Source organism: Colias eurytheme, chromosome 29, assembly GCF_061535395.1.
Source record: "Colias eurytheme isolate Ceu_HAF_F1 chromosome 29, ilColEury1 Martin Lab GWU primary, whole genome shotgun sequence".
In the NCBI taxonomy this organism is placed as follows: Eukaryota; Metazoa; Arthropoda; class Insecta; order Lepidoptera; family Pieridae; genus Colias; species Colias eurytheme.
The window spans coordinates 1,822,996-1,843,049 of record NC_143008.1 but is presented as its reverse complement, the minus strand read 5'-3'; the positions used below and the strand labels follow the sequence as shown (position 1 = coordinate 1,843,049).

General features: G+C 35.9%; 1 protein-coding gene across 2 annotated transcripts in view; it reads left to right on the top strand.

Moving 5' to 3' along the window:
- The window catches only part of LOC149896062 (dnaJ homolog subfamily B member 12), a 32,339-nt gene extending 13,684 nt beyond the window's left edge, over window positions 1-18,655 (top strand). Inside the window, exons 6-7 of one of the 2 annotated variants that reach the window (XM_090117805.1) lie at window positions 16,760-16,912; window positions 17,386-18,655. In XM_090117805.1, the coding sequence (XP_089973931.1) occupies window positions 16,760-16,912; window positions 17,386-17,399 (167 nt within the window). In that variant the 3' untranslated portion in view covers window positions 17,400-18,655. Of the gene's footprint in view, window positions 1-16,759; window positions 16,925-17,385 lie in introns of both variants that reach the window. The other variant, XM_090117806.1, reaches the window with a different exon arrangement.
- The last annotated feature ends 1,399 nt before the right edge of the window (window positions 18,656-20,054 follow it).

Below are 20,054 nucleotides of genomic sequence, written 5' to 3'. Positions count from 1 at the left end.
CGATCGGGCCGTTCGGTGTTTGAGAGGGTAGTCAATACTAAATAAATATAAATGTTGTGTGGTTTTATGAAACCACGGTAAAAGTGAAACTGTTCGAACGGTTCCGAACACTGCTTTGTGTAGCGCATGTCGCGTGACGGTCGGCTGCCGAGTAGGTATATCTACTCAGCATCCGCGATACACGCGACATGCGCTACACAGACCAAAAAGTTTGAGACGATGTAATAAAAGTTTCACTTTAAAATAAATATTATAGGACATTATTTAATTTTATTTATTAGTAACACTGTAACCGTTGCTGCTGCGTACAGTATGAAAATCGGTGATGTCATCTAATTTTGACAGTTGAACACTTTTAGAGCGAGCGCGCACGAGCAACTTTGTCTCCGCAACTATTTTGTCTCTCCCATCAATTTGTATGGGGAGTTGCGTCGCTACGTGCGCGCACTTTCATACTAGCCCATAGGTGGGAGAGACAAAATAGTTGCGGAGACAAAGTTGCTCGTGCGCGCCCTGTCTTACTGGAAACATTGATGAATTTAGTGTCAAATTTTAATGAATTTTTTTTTAATTGAAAAAAAATTTTTTTTTTCAAAGCTGAGGTTTGAGGGCCCCCTTAGCTCCGGGGCCCTGGTGCACTGCACCACCTAGCCCTATGATAGCTACGCCACTGATGGCAAATATTGTTAGATATGGTGACGAATGATTGTGATTTACTTTTGAAGTATATCATGCCACAATGTAAAGATATATTGTTTTTTGAAGCTCCAAAATGCACTGCTTGTATTTCTAAACCAAGCTTACATTCGTAGTTCTCACTAAAATCGCAAAATATGGCTATTTCACTATCATGTAATTAGCACTCGGAGAAAACAAAAACTTCCAATTGGTGAATATTAATCAAATAATTTAAACCAGTGTTTTTCAATATGTGGGTCGCAACCCCTAGGGGGGTCCCGAAGCCTTAATCGGGGGGTCGCCAGCTGAAAGAAAAAGTCGAGGTTCTTACACAACTAAAACACAATTTTAGTGAGAAGGATGTGCTTGTTTATTTTTCAAAAGTTTATCAAATTGTGGTGCTATTTTTGAAACGTTAATAATCAGATCATTTTCTAATTGCAGCCTATTTCTCTTTTTAGTTTTAATGTCTACCATTGAAGAAAATGTTAGTTCACACAAGTATGAAGTGGCGAATGGCACTAATAATTTAAGAGCTTCCCTTGCCAGCGCTGGATATTCGTGTTTTCTTTTCATCCAAAATACGTCGACACTTTGCGAATAAAATTCCATTTTAAGCATGCCATCAGCAGCAAAATCTAGAAGACATTCTTTCATTTTTGTGGTGATATCAGCCAGGTCTATTGATTTGTCCAAAAAAGGGTTTAAAATACATCTACGCCCATTGTCAGCTTCAGAGTGCAAGTCTGGAAAGTACGTCAAAAGTTTCTCTTGTAAATTATGCAAGCTCTGTATCATGCAAGGAATGTGAGCCGATACTGCAAAACTTTGGTCTGTTGCATTATCTTCAATAATCTTCTGAACACATGGAAAAGACTCAAACATTTTGTTTTGTAGAGAGGTTGACCACAAACGAAGTTTTGCGTGAAATGCAAAATACAACTTTATCTTTAGCTGTTAAAATATTTTCTTCTCTTCCTTGAAGGTTCTTGTTCAAATTGTTAAGGTAATGTTCTTGTTTTATTGTTTAAATTTTAAACAATAAAATGTAATTATTTAACAACCAGTTAAATTCACTTTCCAGTGAATTAATAAAAAAATCATATTATAATGTTCTTCTTCTTTGTCGATTCACTCTTGGCAGAGTGGTCGTGGTCACGTTGAGACGTCCACATCGGTGGTAGAGGCGGACACAGCTTGCCGCACGATCTCCCGCCATCTCTTCCTGTTACTAGACTGTCTGGCGCAGTCTGATACGCGAATTCCTACAGCGGATTTCACTTGGTCGGTCCAGCGCATTGGTGACCTGCCGCGCGATCTGATTCCTTCCACCTTTCCTTGTACTACTAGCCGCTCAATGGAGTTGTTATCTCGCCTAGACACGTGTCCAAAGTATTATAATGTAAAATAATTTTAATTAAAAAGTAAAATTACATTATACGTGTTATTATGAGCACGATGCTTCATAATATGTTTTAATTATAATATAAAATTCATAGGAATAAGATAGCACTAAAGGTTCCGAGCGATAGCGCACCGTCAGCACTTCACATTACATATCGCCCGTAGCTGTGCATATCGCCGGTAAAATAGTCTATTGACTATCATGGTCTATTGACCATTAACAGTGTATTCACTTCAAATACGCTGTTACTGTGGCAAAGTTTTAATTTACTTAACTATTATAAAGTTACTTGGTGCAACCCTGAGAAATTAAATATAATTCTCATAAATATCTACGTAGTTATCAATTTCGTTAATTTATTTTATTATTATTTTTTATTTATTCATTTCGAAATAACACAATTTTATTTAAATAGTTCCTGAACGAGATTTTCTCCGTGTACTACTTTCCGTGGTATCGGAACCTTATATCGAGATACGTTTGAATAGCCGTCTTCATTAACAAGTGCTTATGATTGGCATCATGGTCAATGGTCATGGTAGGTGCTGTTGAAAACGGGTTGTCCCATAACTAACCTCTTAATCTTCATCACTTGCATTGTTCACATCATGTTCAGATGTTAATAAATTTCTATAAAATGATACTTTTCAGGTATAATATTCTTATCACAATAATATTTTAAATCTTTATATTTTGCCACATTAATTTTTAACAAAGCTTTGTATGCTTTTTCGGGAAAAGGCTACAACTGGGATAATCTAGTTGTCTTTTTAAAACATTGTATTTGATTGCTTTCACTATCACCTAAACTATATCTAGAAACATCATTTTTAGGGTTCCGTATCTCAAAAGGAAAAAACGGAACCCTTATAGGATCACTTTGTTGTCCGTCTGTCCGTCCGTCCGTCCGTCCGTCTGTCAAGACCCTTTTTCTCAGGAACGCGTGGAGGTTTGAAGCTGAAATTTATATCAATTACTCAGGTTTACTGTCCCTTGAAGCTGTGAAAAAATCAAACTTCTAAGCCAACGCAATCAAAAGATACAGCCGTTTATGCCGCAAATTTTCGACACTTGCAAGGGAATCAAAACCTACAGGGTGCTTCCCGTGAACTTAGAATCTTGAAATTTGGTACGAAGCAACGTCTTTTAGCATAGATAAAGGAAAAATTACGAAAACCATAAATTTTTAGTTACATCACATAATATATTTTTTTTTAATAATTTTAAACTTACTACCCATTTCCTCATAAACGCGTAGAGGTATTAAATTGAAATTCATACCAAATACTCAGGTCTAGAATACCTTTAAGCTGTAACAAAATCAAACTTCTATGTCAACGCAATCAAAAGAAACAGCAATGTAAGGAACCCTCGGTGCGCGAGTCCGACTCGCACTTGGCCGGTTTTTTTTTTAATTTTATTCCACATAATTTTATCTTTATTTATATTTTTAGTCCATTTTTTTTGCTTATATTACTTTTAAAATCAAATATCATTAACCTCGATAACAGTATAAGGATTCCCATTGATTTTTGCCCATTGCACTAGTGAATACCATTCATCTGGCGAATATACCTCTATCTCTTGCAGTCTTTTCTATTAAAGCATGAATTGAGTCGCCCTCATTCTGAGTTCGCCCTTTTCCATAAAATGGTGGCTTATCTTCATTTTAAACATTTTTGCAGCTAATAAATACATATAGTATACGATGCGATTACGATTTTGTCTGACCATAGTTTGACTTCGTTTACTCCCTTAGAAGCTAATTTACTAAAAAAGAATCATAATCCATCAAAAACTTAAATATATACAGGTCTGGGGCATGTCTTTTCTTAAATTAGGTTTAATCAGTTTCTGCGTCTTCTGTATTATATCCACGAGATCTTTTGACGGATATTTAAGATCTCCCTATTGATTTAAATTTCACAAGACTTTTTGTGTTGGCTTCAGGGTCTCCCAATAACAAGGAGATGCATGTCTCACACGTGATGCTGCGAGACACTTTCCTGGCCACAAATCCAGCTATATAAAATGCAACACTTTGTGTGTATTTGGAAAGAGTGCCATTTAGGCAGTCGATATATTCTGCGTATAAGTCGCTGTCGCCTTCAGGTATCTCTCTAAACGCTTTTCTTTCGTTCAATTGATTTTAGCAGTTTAATATATTGATTTGTTCTAAAGGGATGCAGTTGCCGAGGCCGCCGTCCCGAATTTCTGCCCTTACTATCAGTCTTTTAAATGCAGCTTTCAGTTGCACTGCGTTAGGGTTGTTGTTAAACCCTCTACGAGCTCTGATAGCAGAAAAAAACAATTCAATATGGTCCCGGCTAATTTTGTACACTGGCAAGTATTTCAAAATGCGCGTGTCTTGCACTAAGTGCCGGAAGAGCTGCAGAGCACTCTTCATAATTATTAGCAGCCCAATGAACCCAGTTTTTTCTTTTTGATCCCACGACTAGCTCTCCGGATGCTAGTTTTAACCGGTTTATATAACCGATCGCCCCTTCGAAGAGCGCTTCGATGAAGCCAATGTTTTTGGGGCACATTATATTTTTCCAGCCAGCTGGACGGACCGAATGACTATTCAGTACATCAAATACGTCCTTCATCACCCGAATAAAATTTGATGTACCCTAACTGTATCAAAATTCAAGCATATGCAATTCCGCATTGCAGAAATCTACTGCGTCTGCCACCGAGTTGCTCAGGAGTTGCGTATCTAGGCGGACCTTCATTTTTTGTTTTACGAAGGATATGTAGGCCTTGGTTATTATGGTTGCCATCCTGTTCTTGCAACTTTACTAATCTTTTCAAAAAAACCGAAGTCAATTTTTCTTGCCGTACGTATAATATTCTTAAATCTCCAAATGTGTTTCTCACCAGTTTTATAGCATGGCAAGGATCTATGAAAGCATGCATTTTGGTTTGGCTGTAGGTGAAAGTTGTGTTTTCTTGATCCATTATAAGCTGACATCCCATTTCAGAAAACATGGAAAAGTTGGTAGCAGGCTCATCGCATGTTACGCTTACAATTTTTACACCTACATCCTCGCATCTTTGTATACACATTTTCAATTTTTACACCTACATCCTCGCATCTTTGTATACACATTTTCAATAACTCCGCTTTCTGTTCTCCTGTCAGGAACGTGAAAAAAAAATATCCAACGGGAACTTTCCACCCGCCATTTATAGAGTTCAGCAAAAAAACAAAACACTGATTCTCCACTTCTAACGAATCGTTGTCGGAATCAGTGCCCACAGTGACTCGCCCGTGATATGTTTTTGTTTGTGGATTCCAGCATAAGGATTTTCGAATCGACATTTCGTAAAAAATCAGAGCGCAGGTGACTTGTACTTTTACTTTTAAAGTCTCAAATGCTCCTTTCCTTGGCAGAATCCAGGTTCGGCATTGATGTTTTGGTACCACCTCGTTTAGGTTCTTGGATGAGGCAGACTAGTGTTACACGTACGACGTACAAAATCGTAAGCTTTGAGTGAAAAGAATAAAAGAAATGCAGCGTCAACGCGAATTTTCTCGTTTCTTCGGAATATTGACGTTACAAAGGGTAAACCTTCTGTTTTTAAGATTTGCCCTTTCAAAAAGTCTTTCGGACCTGCGCATGATTCCAATACTACTGAAAAGTCATTATAATATTTTTGAAATTAGCTTTTTAAAAACTAAAAAGGTTAAAATTCATGTTTCTTTTTCATTCTGGGAAATATCTCAAAGCTGTCACTACTGTCACTCTGCTCTATTACATTGTCGGCGATATTCTCCTTATCATCGTAACCTTTTGCTAAAATATTATCTAAAGAACTCCTTTGCAGTTCAGAAGGCAATTCTAACTCGGATAACGTGGAAAATGCAGGTGATATTATTGGTAAAGCCACAAATGTTGAATTCGAAATGCTTTCTTGATCAGCACTTCGAATTAAAACGTCGGAAAGGATCATCACCCTCGGCAATGCTTTCAGCAGAGGTTCGTGGAAGCTTAAATGATTGCCATGAGGACACTGATTCGCCAATATGCGACAAGAACTTTCCGTACAACTTAGGATTCTTAGTGCAATCATTGCTTTTTTATTTAGGTTCCATACAATTTGATGGTTTTTGCGTACCTTTGAAGTGTTGCAAATTTTTGGGCACCAACAAATCCTTCTCGAAAAGTGCATACTCTGAAACTGTGTCTATAATAACATTAATCAGATGTTCTTTTGACAATTCGACGAATGTAGTTAAATCCGGTATATGCTCTCCGCATTTTACTAAATTAGTCTCAGATCGCTTTAATACAGCTCCGATTCCATCAGGGGCACCTTTACCGTGCCCTGCCTCAGTAAAATTCCAAGTTATATGTTCTATATTTGTAAAACTCCTGTCAGTGTACGGCCGCCCTTACGATTGTGAATACGGGTACCAATTTTTGGCGTGTTGAAATTGAGGAGACTAAGCTGATCAGGGCTGTAAACTAATCCATGAAGAATTTTGTATAAGAAATGTTTCGTCTACACATCACATTGTTCCAATCTGTAATTTTATTTATTTGACGCAAGAATGTTACTCCAAATAGTATCGGAGACTTCGAAAGGGTTTTCCGTTTGTTAGATGTATTAAATCTAAAGCCTTTGATAAAGACGATTTATCGCCAAAAAATAAGCCTGCGTCTTTCGAATTCATATGCTTTCCCCGTGTAGAATATTCTCTTCTCGAATAATATCCATGTGGTTGCGAATTGCAGCGGCATAAAATTATCAACGCCAACAATTTTCTTGTCTCTTTCTCTTTCTGTCAATAATGTTGTAATAAAATAATGGTATATATCAGTTTACCGGCATGTACCTCTAGTATCGGCGACATTAGTCTCGGGGTTGTCGGCTGGAGCGCCGGGCTTGTGTCTTCCGCTGTTGTTGAGGTCTCTGGCTCTCAGCTTGCTGTGAAGTCTGAATCTACTTGCCTTGCCCGCTGTGAGGTTGAGGATGTGCTTGCCCGCTGCGGGATTGAAGATGTGGTTGCAGTGGGCTCTTCCAGTTTTCCTGTCTAGATGGTTTTTGAATTTGGGAGCCTGTTTTCTGAATGGTCTGGGCCGCTTTAATTAGTTCCCCACAATTTTTGCCAAAAAGGTATTCATCCGTTTTTACTTTTTTGACGGCTTCCTTTATTACTAGACTTGTTCCAGCAAGAGCAAAAAACTTTCTTGATTCAGAGTCCTGATGAAGTACTTCTGCGGCTAATTTAGCAGAGTCGTTCAGCTGTTTGACAATTTCTTTAGTATTAATATTGCCCTTAAGAACACAGATAAGTGCCTTACCTATTGCGATCCACGCTTTCTCACACTTTTCATTTTCACTCCGTCTGTTATTATTTTTATTGTTCATTTTAGTTGGACAGTTTTTAGCAAAGTGATTTGGTTTCTTGCAATAAAAGTACTTTAAGCAACAAAGAAAGAATACATTAATTATTTCTGAAATAAGGTACACTCACAAAAAGAAAACACAAAATTGAGGGAGAGGAAAGAAAGTAAGATACATCAAATTAGACATTATGTTTGCTGAGAATTTCGTGTGAACTGCATTTCCAGAAAAGGGTCTTGACTCTTTAGAGGTTTGTTGATACTTTTTGTAGTAGACTTATTTGTAAATATTGCACCTTCGTTCTTGTCGAAGTCTCTTCGTAAATTTTCTTGTAATACGTGGGCCACACTGAAAGTTTTGCGTAACTCATATGTAAAACAATTTATTTGAGTAATATTATATTTACTACTTTTTAAAGTAATCTCCGTTACATTTAAAACACTTTTTCATCCGTTCAAACTATTTCTGGAAACATGAGGACCATTGGTCCGAGGGTATGTTTTCTGCGTGCTGTTTGAAAGCAATCACGGCCTCTTCTGGCCACGTAAATGTCGAACCACTCATTGAATCTTAGATTTTTGGGAAAACGAAGAAATCGCACGGTGCTAGGTAAAGACTGCGTGCGGCATGGGTCACGGTCTCTATGTTTTCAGAAACTAAAAATGACTTTGTTTTGTTCGCGGTGTGCGCCGAAGCACTGTCATGGTGCAACAAGGTGCAACTTCTAGGTCGCTTTTCCCTCATTTTTTCTAAGACATTGGGCAAACAAATAGTAGTGTACGACTCAGCATTAACAGTATTTTGTTGCTCAAGTGGGATAGTGCAGACAGAACCCGTCTTAGAGAAAAAAAACGCAATCATTTGTTTGTGATTCTTAGTGCAACCATTGCTTTTTATTTAAGTTCTTTTATTATTTGATTAAAATTATTTATTTTTTCGCCTTATTTCAACTTAATACCAAAAAAAACCTAATTTTCAATCGAGAATTCTCCCGTCAAAATATGATCTTTTTGCAAAAACTTGGGGAGCTTTTTGTTCATTGAAATCTCTACTTTCATATGGTGTAAAAAAAAATCCTTACCATAGTAAATGTTCTCAGAAAATGCATACAAACAGTGTGATAATGAGCTGATTTTAAACAGTATCGATTAATAGTTAATTTCTCAAACACAAATTTAATATTACCATACATACATACAATATATATCTAGCCCAACTGTTATATAATAATATTTTTTTTTTCAGAAAATATGACCAAAACAAAGAGAATTTAAATATTTTGTACAATTTCGTTAATTCCCAGTAATTTCACAGCTATGAACATTGAACACGCACACTCACGCTATCGTTGAAAGCATACTGATTACTGGCCACTATCCTATTGAGGGGTGCGGGGTATGGGCGGTTCATACGATTTGTTCTAAAATGTATGTTCATATTATTAAAAGTAGGATACGTTATTATAAAGTATGGTTGGCAACCCTACAACTTGCAGCAGGTTGCATGAATACGGGTACCAATTTTTGGCGTGTTGAAATTGAGGAGACTAAGCTGATAATCCATGAAGAATTTTGTATAAGAAATGTTTCGTCTACACATCACGTTGTCCCAATCTGTAATTTTATTTATTTGACGCAAGAATGTTTATTCAAAATAGTATCGGAGAGTTCGAAAGGGTTTTCCGCTTGTTAGATGTATTAAATCTAAAGCCAATTAAATTTAAAACCTTCGATAAAGACTATTTATCGCCAAAAAATAAGCCTGCGTCTTTCGAATTCATATGCTTTCCCCGTGTAGAATATTCAATTCTCGAGTAATATCCATGTGGTTGCGAATTGCAGCGGCATAAAATTATCAACGTCAACAATTTTCTTTCTCTTTCTGTCAATAATGTTGTTATAAAATAATGGTATATATCAGTTTACCGGCATGTACCTCTAGTATCGGCGACATTAGTCTCGGGGTTGTCGGCTGGAGCGCCGGGCTTGCGTCTTCCGCTGTTGTTGAGGTCTCTGGCTCTCAGCTTGCTGTGAAGTCTGAATCTACTTGCCTTGCCCGCTGTGAGGTTGAGGATGTGCTTGCCCGCTGCGGGATTGAAGATGTGGTTGCAGTGGGCTCTTCCAGTTTTCCTGTCTAGATGGTTTTTGAATTTGGGAGCCTGTTTTCTGAATGGTCTGGGCCGCTTTAATTAGTTCCCCACAATTTTTGCCAAAAAGGTATTCATCCGTTTTTACTTTTTTGACGGCTTCCTTTATTACTAGACTTGTTCCAGCAAGAGCAAAAAACTTTCTTGATTCAGAGTCCTGATGAAGTACTTCTGCGGCTAATTTAGCAGAGTCGTTCAGCTGTTCGACAATTTCTTTAGTATTATGGTGGGTACACACGTACATACTTGCTAGTCGAGCAAGTCTCTTCGAACAAAGCTATAGCACAGACATGCTTGAACTCGCGTCTACACGTAAAAGCTTGCGCGAAGATCATGTTCAGTGTGCGTTGAAACTCTTCGAGCAATGGACGATACGTTGTTGTGTTTGGTGGGAAATTTTTTCTTCTCTCTCCTCCAAGATGCCCTTAGAGAGTTAATTTTTTTTATCACTCCATTTCTGTCAATGTTTGGTTCCACCGTTTTGCATAATAAAATTAAACGATCATACGCAGCGTTTCTATTACCCTTGTCGCTGTACTCTTTTAACGTTGTTTTCCATAAACACTCTTCTTCTCGATACATGTTTATAAATTGTTCCACAAAATCACGAGTAAACACTCGAAAGTCCGACATTTCAGCTGCGCACGCACAACCTTTTCGATTAATCACTCGCTCACGACTGACATGCTCGAAGTCGCAGCTACTCGTACAAACAAGATTGCTTCGAACATCGAGCAAAAATTATGGAGGTTTGAATCTTGCTCGAATCGAAGTTGTTGGATTGAAATGGTTGGCTTCGAGCATTTGTCTTGAGACTTGCATGGTACACACGTTCGTACTAGCTCGAGATCGAGCAAGTTTATCGAGCATGTGCGTACGTGTGTACCCACTATTAATATTGCCCTTACGAACACAGGTAAGTGCCTTACCTATTGCGATCCACGCTTTCTCACACTTTTCATTTTCAGCCCGTCTGTTATTATTTTTATTGTTCATTTTAGTTGGACAGTTTTTAGCAAAGTGATTTGGTTTCTTGCAATAAAAGCACTTTAAGCTACAAAGAAAGAATACATTAATTATTTCTGAAATAAGGTTCACAAAAAGAAAACACAAAATTGAGGAAGAGGAAAGAAAGTAAGATACATCAAATTAGACATTATGTTTGCTGAGAATTTCGTGTGAACTGCATTTCCAGAAAAGGGTCTTGACTCTTTAGAGGTTTGTTGATACCTTTTGTAGTAGATTTATTTTTAAACATTGCACCTTCGTTCTTGTCGAATTCTCTACGTAAATTTTAAATAAATAAATAAATAAAACACATTTATTGTCAAGATCACAACACGAGATACATTTACAAACAAAAGAAAAACAAAAAGAAATAAAAGAAAAATAATTAAATAAAAAGAATCTTATTCCTAAGAATGTGGCAGTGAGTGACCTGACAAATGGAGCCAGCTCAGTTTATGATGGCAAGGTGATTAATACCTTACCACCACTGATTTTCAGTGACCCCAAGTGACTATTGGAGTTTCAGTCTAGAGTTGTATATAATGATAACATGAGTATATTATGTGAAAGATATATTTCTATTAATATGATAGATACTAATAAATAAATACATCATTTTCTTGTAATAATTTACTTTTCACTGTTTCACTACACAATTTAACGTTAGAATTTTCTAAAGCCATGATAAGCGGATCATAATCTGGAGGTAAACCGTTTAACATTAACACTGTTTTGTTGTGTTGAATTGTTGATCCAAGTCTGTGATTCGCAAGATATACGCTTCCATACCACTAAATTGTTCCAATTTTAATCCAAATAACGTGCGTAAGAGTCCAAGACGACGACACAGTCCCCTATCTTCATAGGCTGTTTTCAAATTTTACCATGCCTCGTAACCAGGGGCAGCATTTCTAACGTGGGAAAACTGACTTGACTGGCCAGTTGGCTTCTCACCCGGGGCAAATATTTGTGTGATGAACATGGATGTGTGTTCTGTGTCTGGTTTTTAATTATCTATATGTCGGGGCTTTCCCCGACATATAGACACCTTTGTGTAGAATGTGAATCTATTTTCAAGCTGTGGGCGTTGCGTTGGGTAATCGAGCAAAGAAACACCATACAATACAATCATTGTTAATAACCGTTACGTTACACATTACACATTAAAATAAAACACTAGCAAAGAAAAGGTTTACAGTTCCAAGTAGTGGAAGGTCCGAACTCCACGATGTTCGAATGTGAAGTGCCGTCCCGAGGGAGAGCCTTCACCGGCTAGAGTTTAGCTCTATCTGGGTCTAGCCGCTAGACCCAGATAGAGCTAGATATATAAGTATTTATTTAAAATGATGTATGTATATTTATCAGCGATCTGGTTTCCATAATTCAAGCGAAAGCTTAGTATGGGATCAGATCGTGTGTGAAATATTTATTAAAAAGACGAGAGTTGAACCATCAAACATATCTTTGCGAGTGCCTGTAGTTGTTTGCGGCTGTCATTGACCTTGGGAACACCCAGTGCAGATTCTTCTATAAAATCCCATAAATCTTCATGGGCTAAATACATAATAAATAATATGCCACTGGCTGTTTAACTTTTACACCACCACCATAAAAACAAGGGCGTGAGAAGCCACCTGTGAAAATCTCCCTTGCGTTCCACGATTTTGGAAGCCTTCAATTACATCTTCCTTTGGGTTGTACCACAAATGTTTCCTGATGGACATCTCATCCCATAAGAGTAAATTCCCTCTCAGATGGCAGCAAGGATTTGGAATATTTTTTCAAAATTTGCAAAATTTGTTTATTTGGCCCAGCATTCATTTGAAATTCAATGACTTGAGTGAACTAGGAACAGGCAGGCAAATCATTCTTCTTAATAATTTGTAACAAGTTGGGGACTTTTTGTACAGCCCCAGTGCAATTATTTTCTCGTCCAAATTCCAAGGACGACCCCTAGATTTTCTTTCAAAATTCTGCAGTTCTCCTTGGAGTAATAAGGCAAAAGTGGAAATTACTTTTGTTTGCAGAATTTCTGTGACTGTCTCATTTTTCCTCAAAACATTAAAAAATGTCTCATTTTTTAAATGCTTTATAAATTTTGTTGATTTTCCTCTTCATTTTTAATAGTTGTTCTTTCATTTTGGAAGTGCATTTCTTTTGGGAAGTTCCTTGTCATACTTCAAGCTTATTTTGTGCACAAGGAGGAGTTGGGATATCCAAGTGAGATTCCAAAACAGGAAGACCCATTTTAGATGTGCCAGCAGCTATATGCAGTCAAATATCATTTTTATCAGAGACATTGTGGCTAGAAACTGTAGAAGTCTGAAATTAAGAGAAAAAATAAAATTAAACTGCTAATGTTCTAATAACATGAAGTCTGCATGATATGTGCTTTTTACACATACACTAAAAGTTTTGGCTGTTGTGTTTTTTTTTGTTTTGAGAGAAGCCTTAAACACTTCTGCCAACTAAGGTATCAAACCCAGAATCTAATGATAATCAAAAAAAAATATTACATCTTTTTTATCAGAACAAGAATCCTTTTTTATTTAATGCTTTATCTAGATACTGTTTTTCATATTAAATTACACAAATATCTAGAAGATATTAATAAGTACATGACATGGATTACAAAAGAAATATAACATAGTTATATAACAAGTTAAGGTAGCTACTAATTCTTTTTTATACATACTTTAATTTACTGGAAATCACAGCTAATATAACATGATTTTGGATTTGACTTGGACCATAATTCACGACTGAAAATGGCATATAAATACATAGAAAATATAAACTTATTATTTTCCTGACCACAGCAATTATCAGAATAAAATGTGATTCGTAAATTATTGTCATTTATTTCGTTAGCTCCTCTTAATGCCTCGACCTCGCTCCAGACAAAAATCACAATAGTCTTTCGCTAATTCACTTATAGTAAAATTACAAACATTGAACTTACACTTATAATATAAAGTATAATCAAAATCAAATACATCTCCTTTCGGAAGAGGCAACACTGCCTGGAGGGTATAACAGGCAACATGTAGCCTTCCTTAACCATTGTTTTGTCATTTGACTTTTCCTGGCGACATAACAGCGTTTTTAAAGCTAATGCATAGTTCGCACTGGTTTTTTTAGGTGTGTGAAAGCCAATGTTATAATCTTCATGAAACACTTTTCTATATGTATGAATTTTAGCAGCACAGTGCATTGTGTTTGGTAGTCGATTATTTCCATAGTCGATTATTTTTTCGTTTTCCTACATTTCAGCTTTTTCTCTATTAATATTCTTCTCTGACACTCTTCTTTTCGCAAGGCTGCAAATTAGCTCAATGGCATTCAGATCACAGTAGTAGGATAATCTTATCTATTTCAATTTCAGGTGCTGGTTTATGTTTCTTGACGAGTTCTAATAAAACTGATTTGGTCATTTGGTCTGTAAAGTCAATTCCGTTTTGAAGTAACCACTTCTTAATTACATTTTTTCTTGATGTCATTGTAGGCACTCTGTTTGTTTGAATTCAGTGATAGGCGCATTTGTGACGCATTGTCTATTATAATAACACTTGGACCAGGTAAATTAGGAATAAGCATCGTAATAATTTCCATTTCTTGAAATTTTCTTTATTCATGTCGTGGTGAAAGTCGGCATTATTGTCTTTCGACTTGTAAACGAGAAGTGCATTTGGTATGAAAACTTCTTCAGTACCAGCATGGACGACAATATAAAGTTCCCCAAGTGAAATATCTGATGAAGGTCTAGGAAGGTCTAGGACTTTGCCAACATTTTATATTAATGGGCTTCAAAATACTCTAGGTATTTTTAAAAATGAAATTTCAAACTTTTAAAAAATTTAAGCAGTTCAAACGCCGCTATTTTCCGCGCGCTTTGCGTGACGTCACATAACACGTCCAGTGGGTGTTTACCTTAGTGTTTACTGTGGACTTTTCAGTTACTTCGTAATATTTATAGTTTTAATAACTTTAAAACCATGGAAGAAGTAAAAAAATTATCTTATAAGTATTGTATAGTACCGGAGTGCACAAATACTGCGAAAATACGAAAACAGTGGTGTAAGGTGATTAGAAGGGATAATAATATATCTCCTAAATCGTGTTTATATTGTTGTGAAGATCCTTTTAACGTGAGTGTAGTGTGTGTGCACTTGTGCCATATATTTGGCAGTCAATTTATTTCCTGAACTGACATATCGTCCCATTGCTGATGTTGGGCATTTTATTTCTATACTATATACACTATTTTCACCATCTGGAAAAGCACCCATAAAAGGATGTGTACTATTTAACTTTAATCACCAGTCCGAAAGGGCGTGGGTTCGTATCCCACCGCTGTCACCATGTGATGTACAGGGAACACGTATTAATAACTCCAAGTCAAGCAGACAACTGTTTATTGTTAATTATCTTAGAACTACCTTCACATGTACATATCATTATACCACACACATTTGCTTATTTTTATTTTACGAATTTTTTCTACTTCATTTAAAACCTGACTTTCCAACAATCTACCCCTTTTCATAGCCTCTGTGTCCCTCAATTTACGTGAATTTACTCCCAAAATGGTATCCGTTATCGTTCCATCGAGAGTATTGCAATGTGCAGCGTCATAAGCTTTTGAAGCTGTGATCCTTCCATACCTCAACTCATGCCACAATGGGCAGTCATTTTCTTCAAAAGTAGCTATTGCAGCTCCTTTGTATGCATCTGCAGTCATTATAAGTTTGCAATGTTCTATTTATTTATTTATTAAAAAGGTTCATCACCAGTTGTTACATATGTATCATTCACTTAAAACAGTAACATAGGATTTACACGTTATTATGCACAACTATTACAGATGAACACTACATTCACAGAAAATAATAATAAATTAGGCGATATCTATACACAATTAAAATTAAACAAAAAAGAAATGTGTGTGCTCTTATCATTAAAGAGTACAACTTACATTACATTAAATATATCATCTATATATTACGGACATAAGGACAATAATATGTGAATTTGAAAAAGAATTAAGTCTTAATGTTAAGCATTGCTTTCCGAAACTTATAGAGGGAGTCTGAGAAAATATCCACTGAGTTCTATAAAATCAAGAGGGTTTGTAGCTTTGCTTGTAGACAGAAGATGGTGTATTGACAATTTTTCCACAGTGCTTGGCGCTCTATAACGCTCTAGAAACCAATAAATAATAAAATATTAGTTTCGTTTATTTTTAACATAAAATGCATAGATATGTGGTCTTATTATTACATATCTTATTAGTGTAATTATTATTTACGTACCTGATTCGATTTATGATAATATTTTGAATTTATAATTGAAATGTTATCACAATCGATAATCTTTTGGATATCACTTCTGGTATCACCCGTCGAGCTGTCAAAAAGCAATTCTTATAGTGGACAGACTATAGGTTTAAATCAACAATAAGGTTGTTACATACCTGATTCATCAATAACGTTTCAATCCAAAATAATGCGGTTTACACCCGAAGCGACATGTCCCCACAATTTCGTATTTCAACCGTAACTAAACATTCACCAATAGTGACTACTAACGCCATCTCTCCATTGTTTTTTACACTATTTGAACGACGGTTTTATTGACACGTGTGGAATTTCATTTTACGTATGAAAAATGAGTTATTTCAAGTTGAGTCGATTTTGAGTTGACACGTTGTAATAATAGCAGTGCGACATGTCATGATGTTTTTTCCAAGTAAAATTTTACAGGAGATAAAAAAAAACAACATAGTTTTGATACCCTAAATGTCTGACTATTGATTTTAATATATATAATACTAATTATGTAATGTTCGCTAAACTATTAGCTAAAATATTCGCTAACTATTTTAAAGGATTTAAATTCAAATGCTTTATATGTATATGAGAAATGTTTAAAGAATAGAAAATAATCGATCACGTGGCGGGATTCGACCCCTTTTTCACGTAGATGGAGTACATCTTTCGCAATCACGGTCTATGTCACGCCACCCGTGTTTGTGAACCACGTCTCATCAGCGGGTTCAGCCGTCCTCACCCTTGATTGTGAAAGATGCGGGTTCGAATCTCGCCATATGATCGATTATTTTCTTTTCTTTAAACATTTCTCATATTATTATTTATTTACACACGTAGTCGGGCTCCGTCACGCGTGTCAACGCGAGCGCAACTACCGCGACAGCATGGCGTGGAAGGCGCGCAACTTCGGCGACACGAGCCAGTACGCGGAGGCGCAGCGGATGCGCATGCCGAGTTGCGAGAAGCTGAACAAGTTCCAGGGGAGGGGGGGTGAGTAAGCAAGTAAGTTCCAGCGGTAGGGGCTGTGTTATATTGTGGGGGGGGCGGTTAGACACATATAATTAGGGGGTATAAGTAAGCTTAACGAGTTTCATAGGTAGGGGAGACTTGCTCTTAATGGGGGGGAGACATAACATGGGGGGGGGTAAGTGCGGTAATAATTAAATGATGACAAGCTGTGGTTAATTGGTACCATAAAAAGTTTCTATAACCATGTGTGTTTCAAAAGGGGGGGGGTTAATTTGATGTTTATTTTATATGGTAAAAGTAACTGCTAACGTTACAGTCAAAACTATAGTAGGAAGAGTTTCTTTTTGATGTAGTATATGAATATGAATTACTATGAATCGATGTACTTTTAAATTTTCATTTAAAAATGTATTAAATGTAGATCAACGCCATATTTTATCTTTTAAATTTCTTTATATGTACATTTTTTTTTTGACTATCCCCCCTTGTTGCAGTGGTTAACGCGTGATGCGCTGAGTCCGGAGTTCGATTCCCCGCGAAGGTCAGGAATAAATATAGTCTCGGTTGGGAACAGATTTCATTATTATATACTTCCCCATTAATATCATCAGTAATACATGTAAAATTGTATCTGTCCCATATCCCTAAAAGTTCGTTTTTTATAGACGAAAGTTATTGTATTTTTTATTTGAATTTGTGTTTAATTAATGAGAATAATTGCTTGAACTGAGCTTGAACGAGCTCGAACTTGAACGATTCAACTGAGAATAGGATCGATTCTGCGCCATTTTGTGACGTAATAGGTCGTCAAATGAATGCATAATCTAAGCTAAGAAGTTTGTATGTATTTAAATTTGATGTAAGAGTCAGCCTGACTCTTACATCAAATTTAAATACAGTCAGTCAGGCAAAATTAAATAAAGCATTATTTATATGCAAAATCGAATACTTGAAAAATACAGTAATAAAATCGATTCTGACAAACAGATGAGAGAGAGAGAAAGAGTTCTTAAAGAAATTGGTTGTCTGTAAAGTCGGTTTACTGACGATAGTTGAACGTGACAACGTCCGATTGTGCTTCTTTGTCGCTCGTTCCGCGCTCTCGCTTGCACTTCAAGCGCCTCAGAACGAGGTAACGCCGCATGAGTCATTTTTTTCGTGCGTGCAGCCGGCTCTATCTAATTATAAGACGTTGTCTCGTCAAAATCTATATACTAATTATATAAAGCCAAAGTTCTGTTTCAACGCGCTACTCTCAGGAACTACTTGACCGATTTCATAAATTATTTCACACATTATTGGATAGGTTATATATTATATGTAACATGGACGAACCCGTTATCGACCACTAATTTATAGAAAGTTCGTCCAAAATTAGTAAGATTTGTAAAATTGAAAGTGTTTTTAATGTAACACATACACCTTTGCACCTAACACCTTGGTCGAGTAGTTTTTTACACCTTTGTCTATAGATAAATTTCGTAGTCAAATGTTAAAGAAAAATATCATACATTATGGTTATTGAGGCATTTAAAAAACAATTTAATAGACTAAACTCTATATTATAGCCAATTATAATAATTTCAAATAGTGAGTTTCATAAATAATTGTATTATTAATTTTAAATGCCTCAGTAAGGGGCTATCCATTAATCACGAGAGGCTCTTAGGCATCAAACCAAGAGTTTTACAAATAAATAAAAAATGATTCTTTGCAAGTATGGAAAATAGTTTGCAAGTATAAACACGTCATATATTGGGTTGCCTTATAAAATCATAAGTGATTAATGGACGGCCCCTAATTTATAATGTTATATTTGTTATCTGTATCATTCCCGTATTACAAATATATTGTTAGTCGGAAAAAATATATGTAAAATACGATTAGGTTTCGTTTATTTTTCATTTATTAGAGAATATTTAATAGTTATAATATGCTAAGAATTGTCTAGAATATAATCACCTGTGTAACATTATTAAAAACTTCAAGCAATAAAACAAATTTCATATATTTATAGATTCAGTAAAAGAAAGTAGGTAATTCTTGTAGACTCGGCTTTTTATTGTATTTTTATTTAACTGACATTGAACTGACTTTTTCCCCTCTTAAAAATCAATGTTAACTTTCAAAATGGCGGAGAAAAATGACATTTTGACAGTGACAGTTTAAGATCAAATTCCGTAAAATGGGGTGAATAGAAACGTTTTCAACTTTTGAATCCAAATTTAAGAATGTTTTAACATGTTATGAAGATAAAAGTTGTTTAACATTATGTGTTAAACAGTAATAATTAATTTTCCCCAAATCCCCAAATTATACAAATTTAGCTGCCGTTTATAATAAGCTGTATTAGTTGGTATTTTTGGAAGTGGATGGGTTTTTTACATGTCAAAACTCAAAAGTAAGTGTTTCTACAGTATCTCTTTCCAAAGCCAAACTCAGATCGGCTTTCATTTTATTTCTAAGCTCTGAAGCTTTATTAATATGCAAATCTCGTTGCTTCTTAGCTTCTTCCGCATGTACACTTGTTAAGGATTTTATATTAGCTGCAAAAGTATCACAAGTTTTACATGTGTCACTTTTTGGGGCTTTAAATCTGAGATTAAATTTTTCTTATATGTTGCAAGACTCGGTAAGTCTTCATTTGTCGGATATTTAGCATTAAATAAATCATACATTTTTAATAGGTTGAGTTCAGTATTCAAATAACGACTATCAGTCTTGCCCCTACAATTATGGCTAACATATTTGGGAAACAAATCATATGGTCAACTATTCTTTTAATATTATCTTCACTGATTTTATTTTTGCCACCACAAGCAGTTCCCCTTTTATTTTTTTTCTGCATCGCTACAACGATTCTACTTTGAAAAATGGTACAATACCCGTCTTTTTAAAACCAGATTTTAAATTTGAAACTGCATTATCCTGAATCGTTTCCATCAAGAGTTTTAATAATGGTGGAAAACACCCTTTTGGCACACATATCTCGATATAACCATCGGTTTTCTTCCATTTGTGAGGAATCTCCCGCCAAGCTATTTTCATTGGTCTGAAAAAAGCTACATCTTCTGCGTTAAATGAGTGGCGTTTGCTGGCAAAAACACAAAATCGACTTGTTTTTCTTTAAACATATCCACCGATATATGTGACGACAAATTGT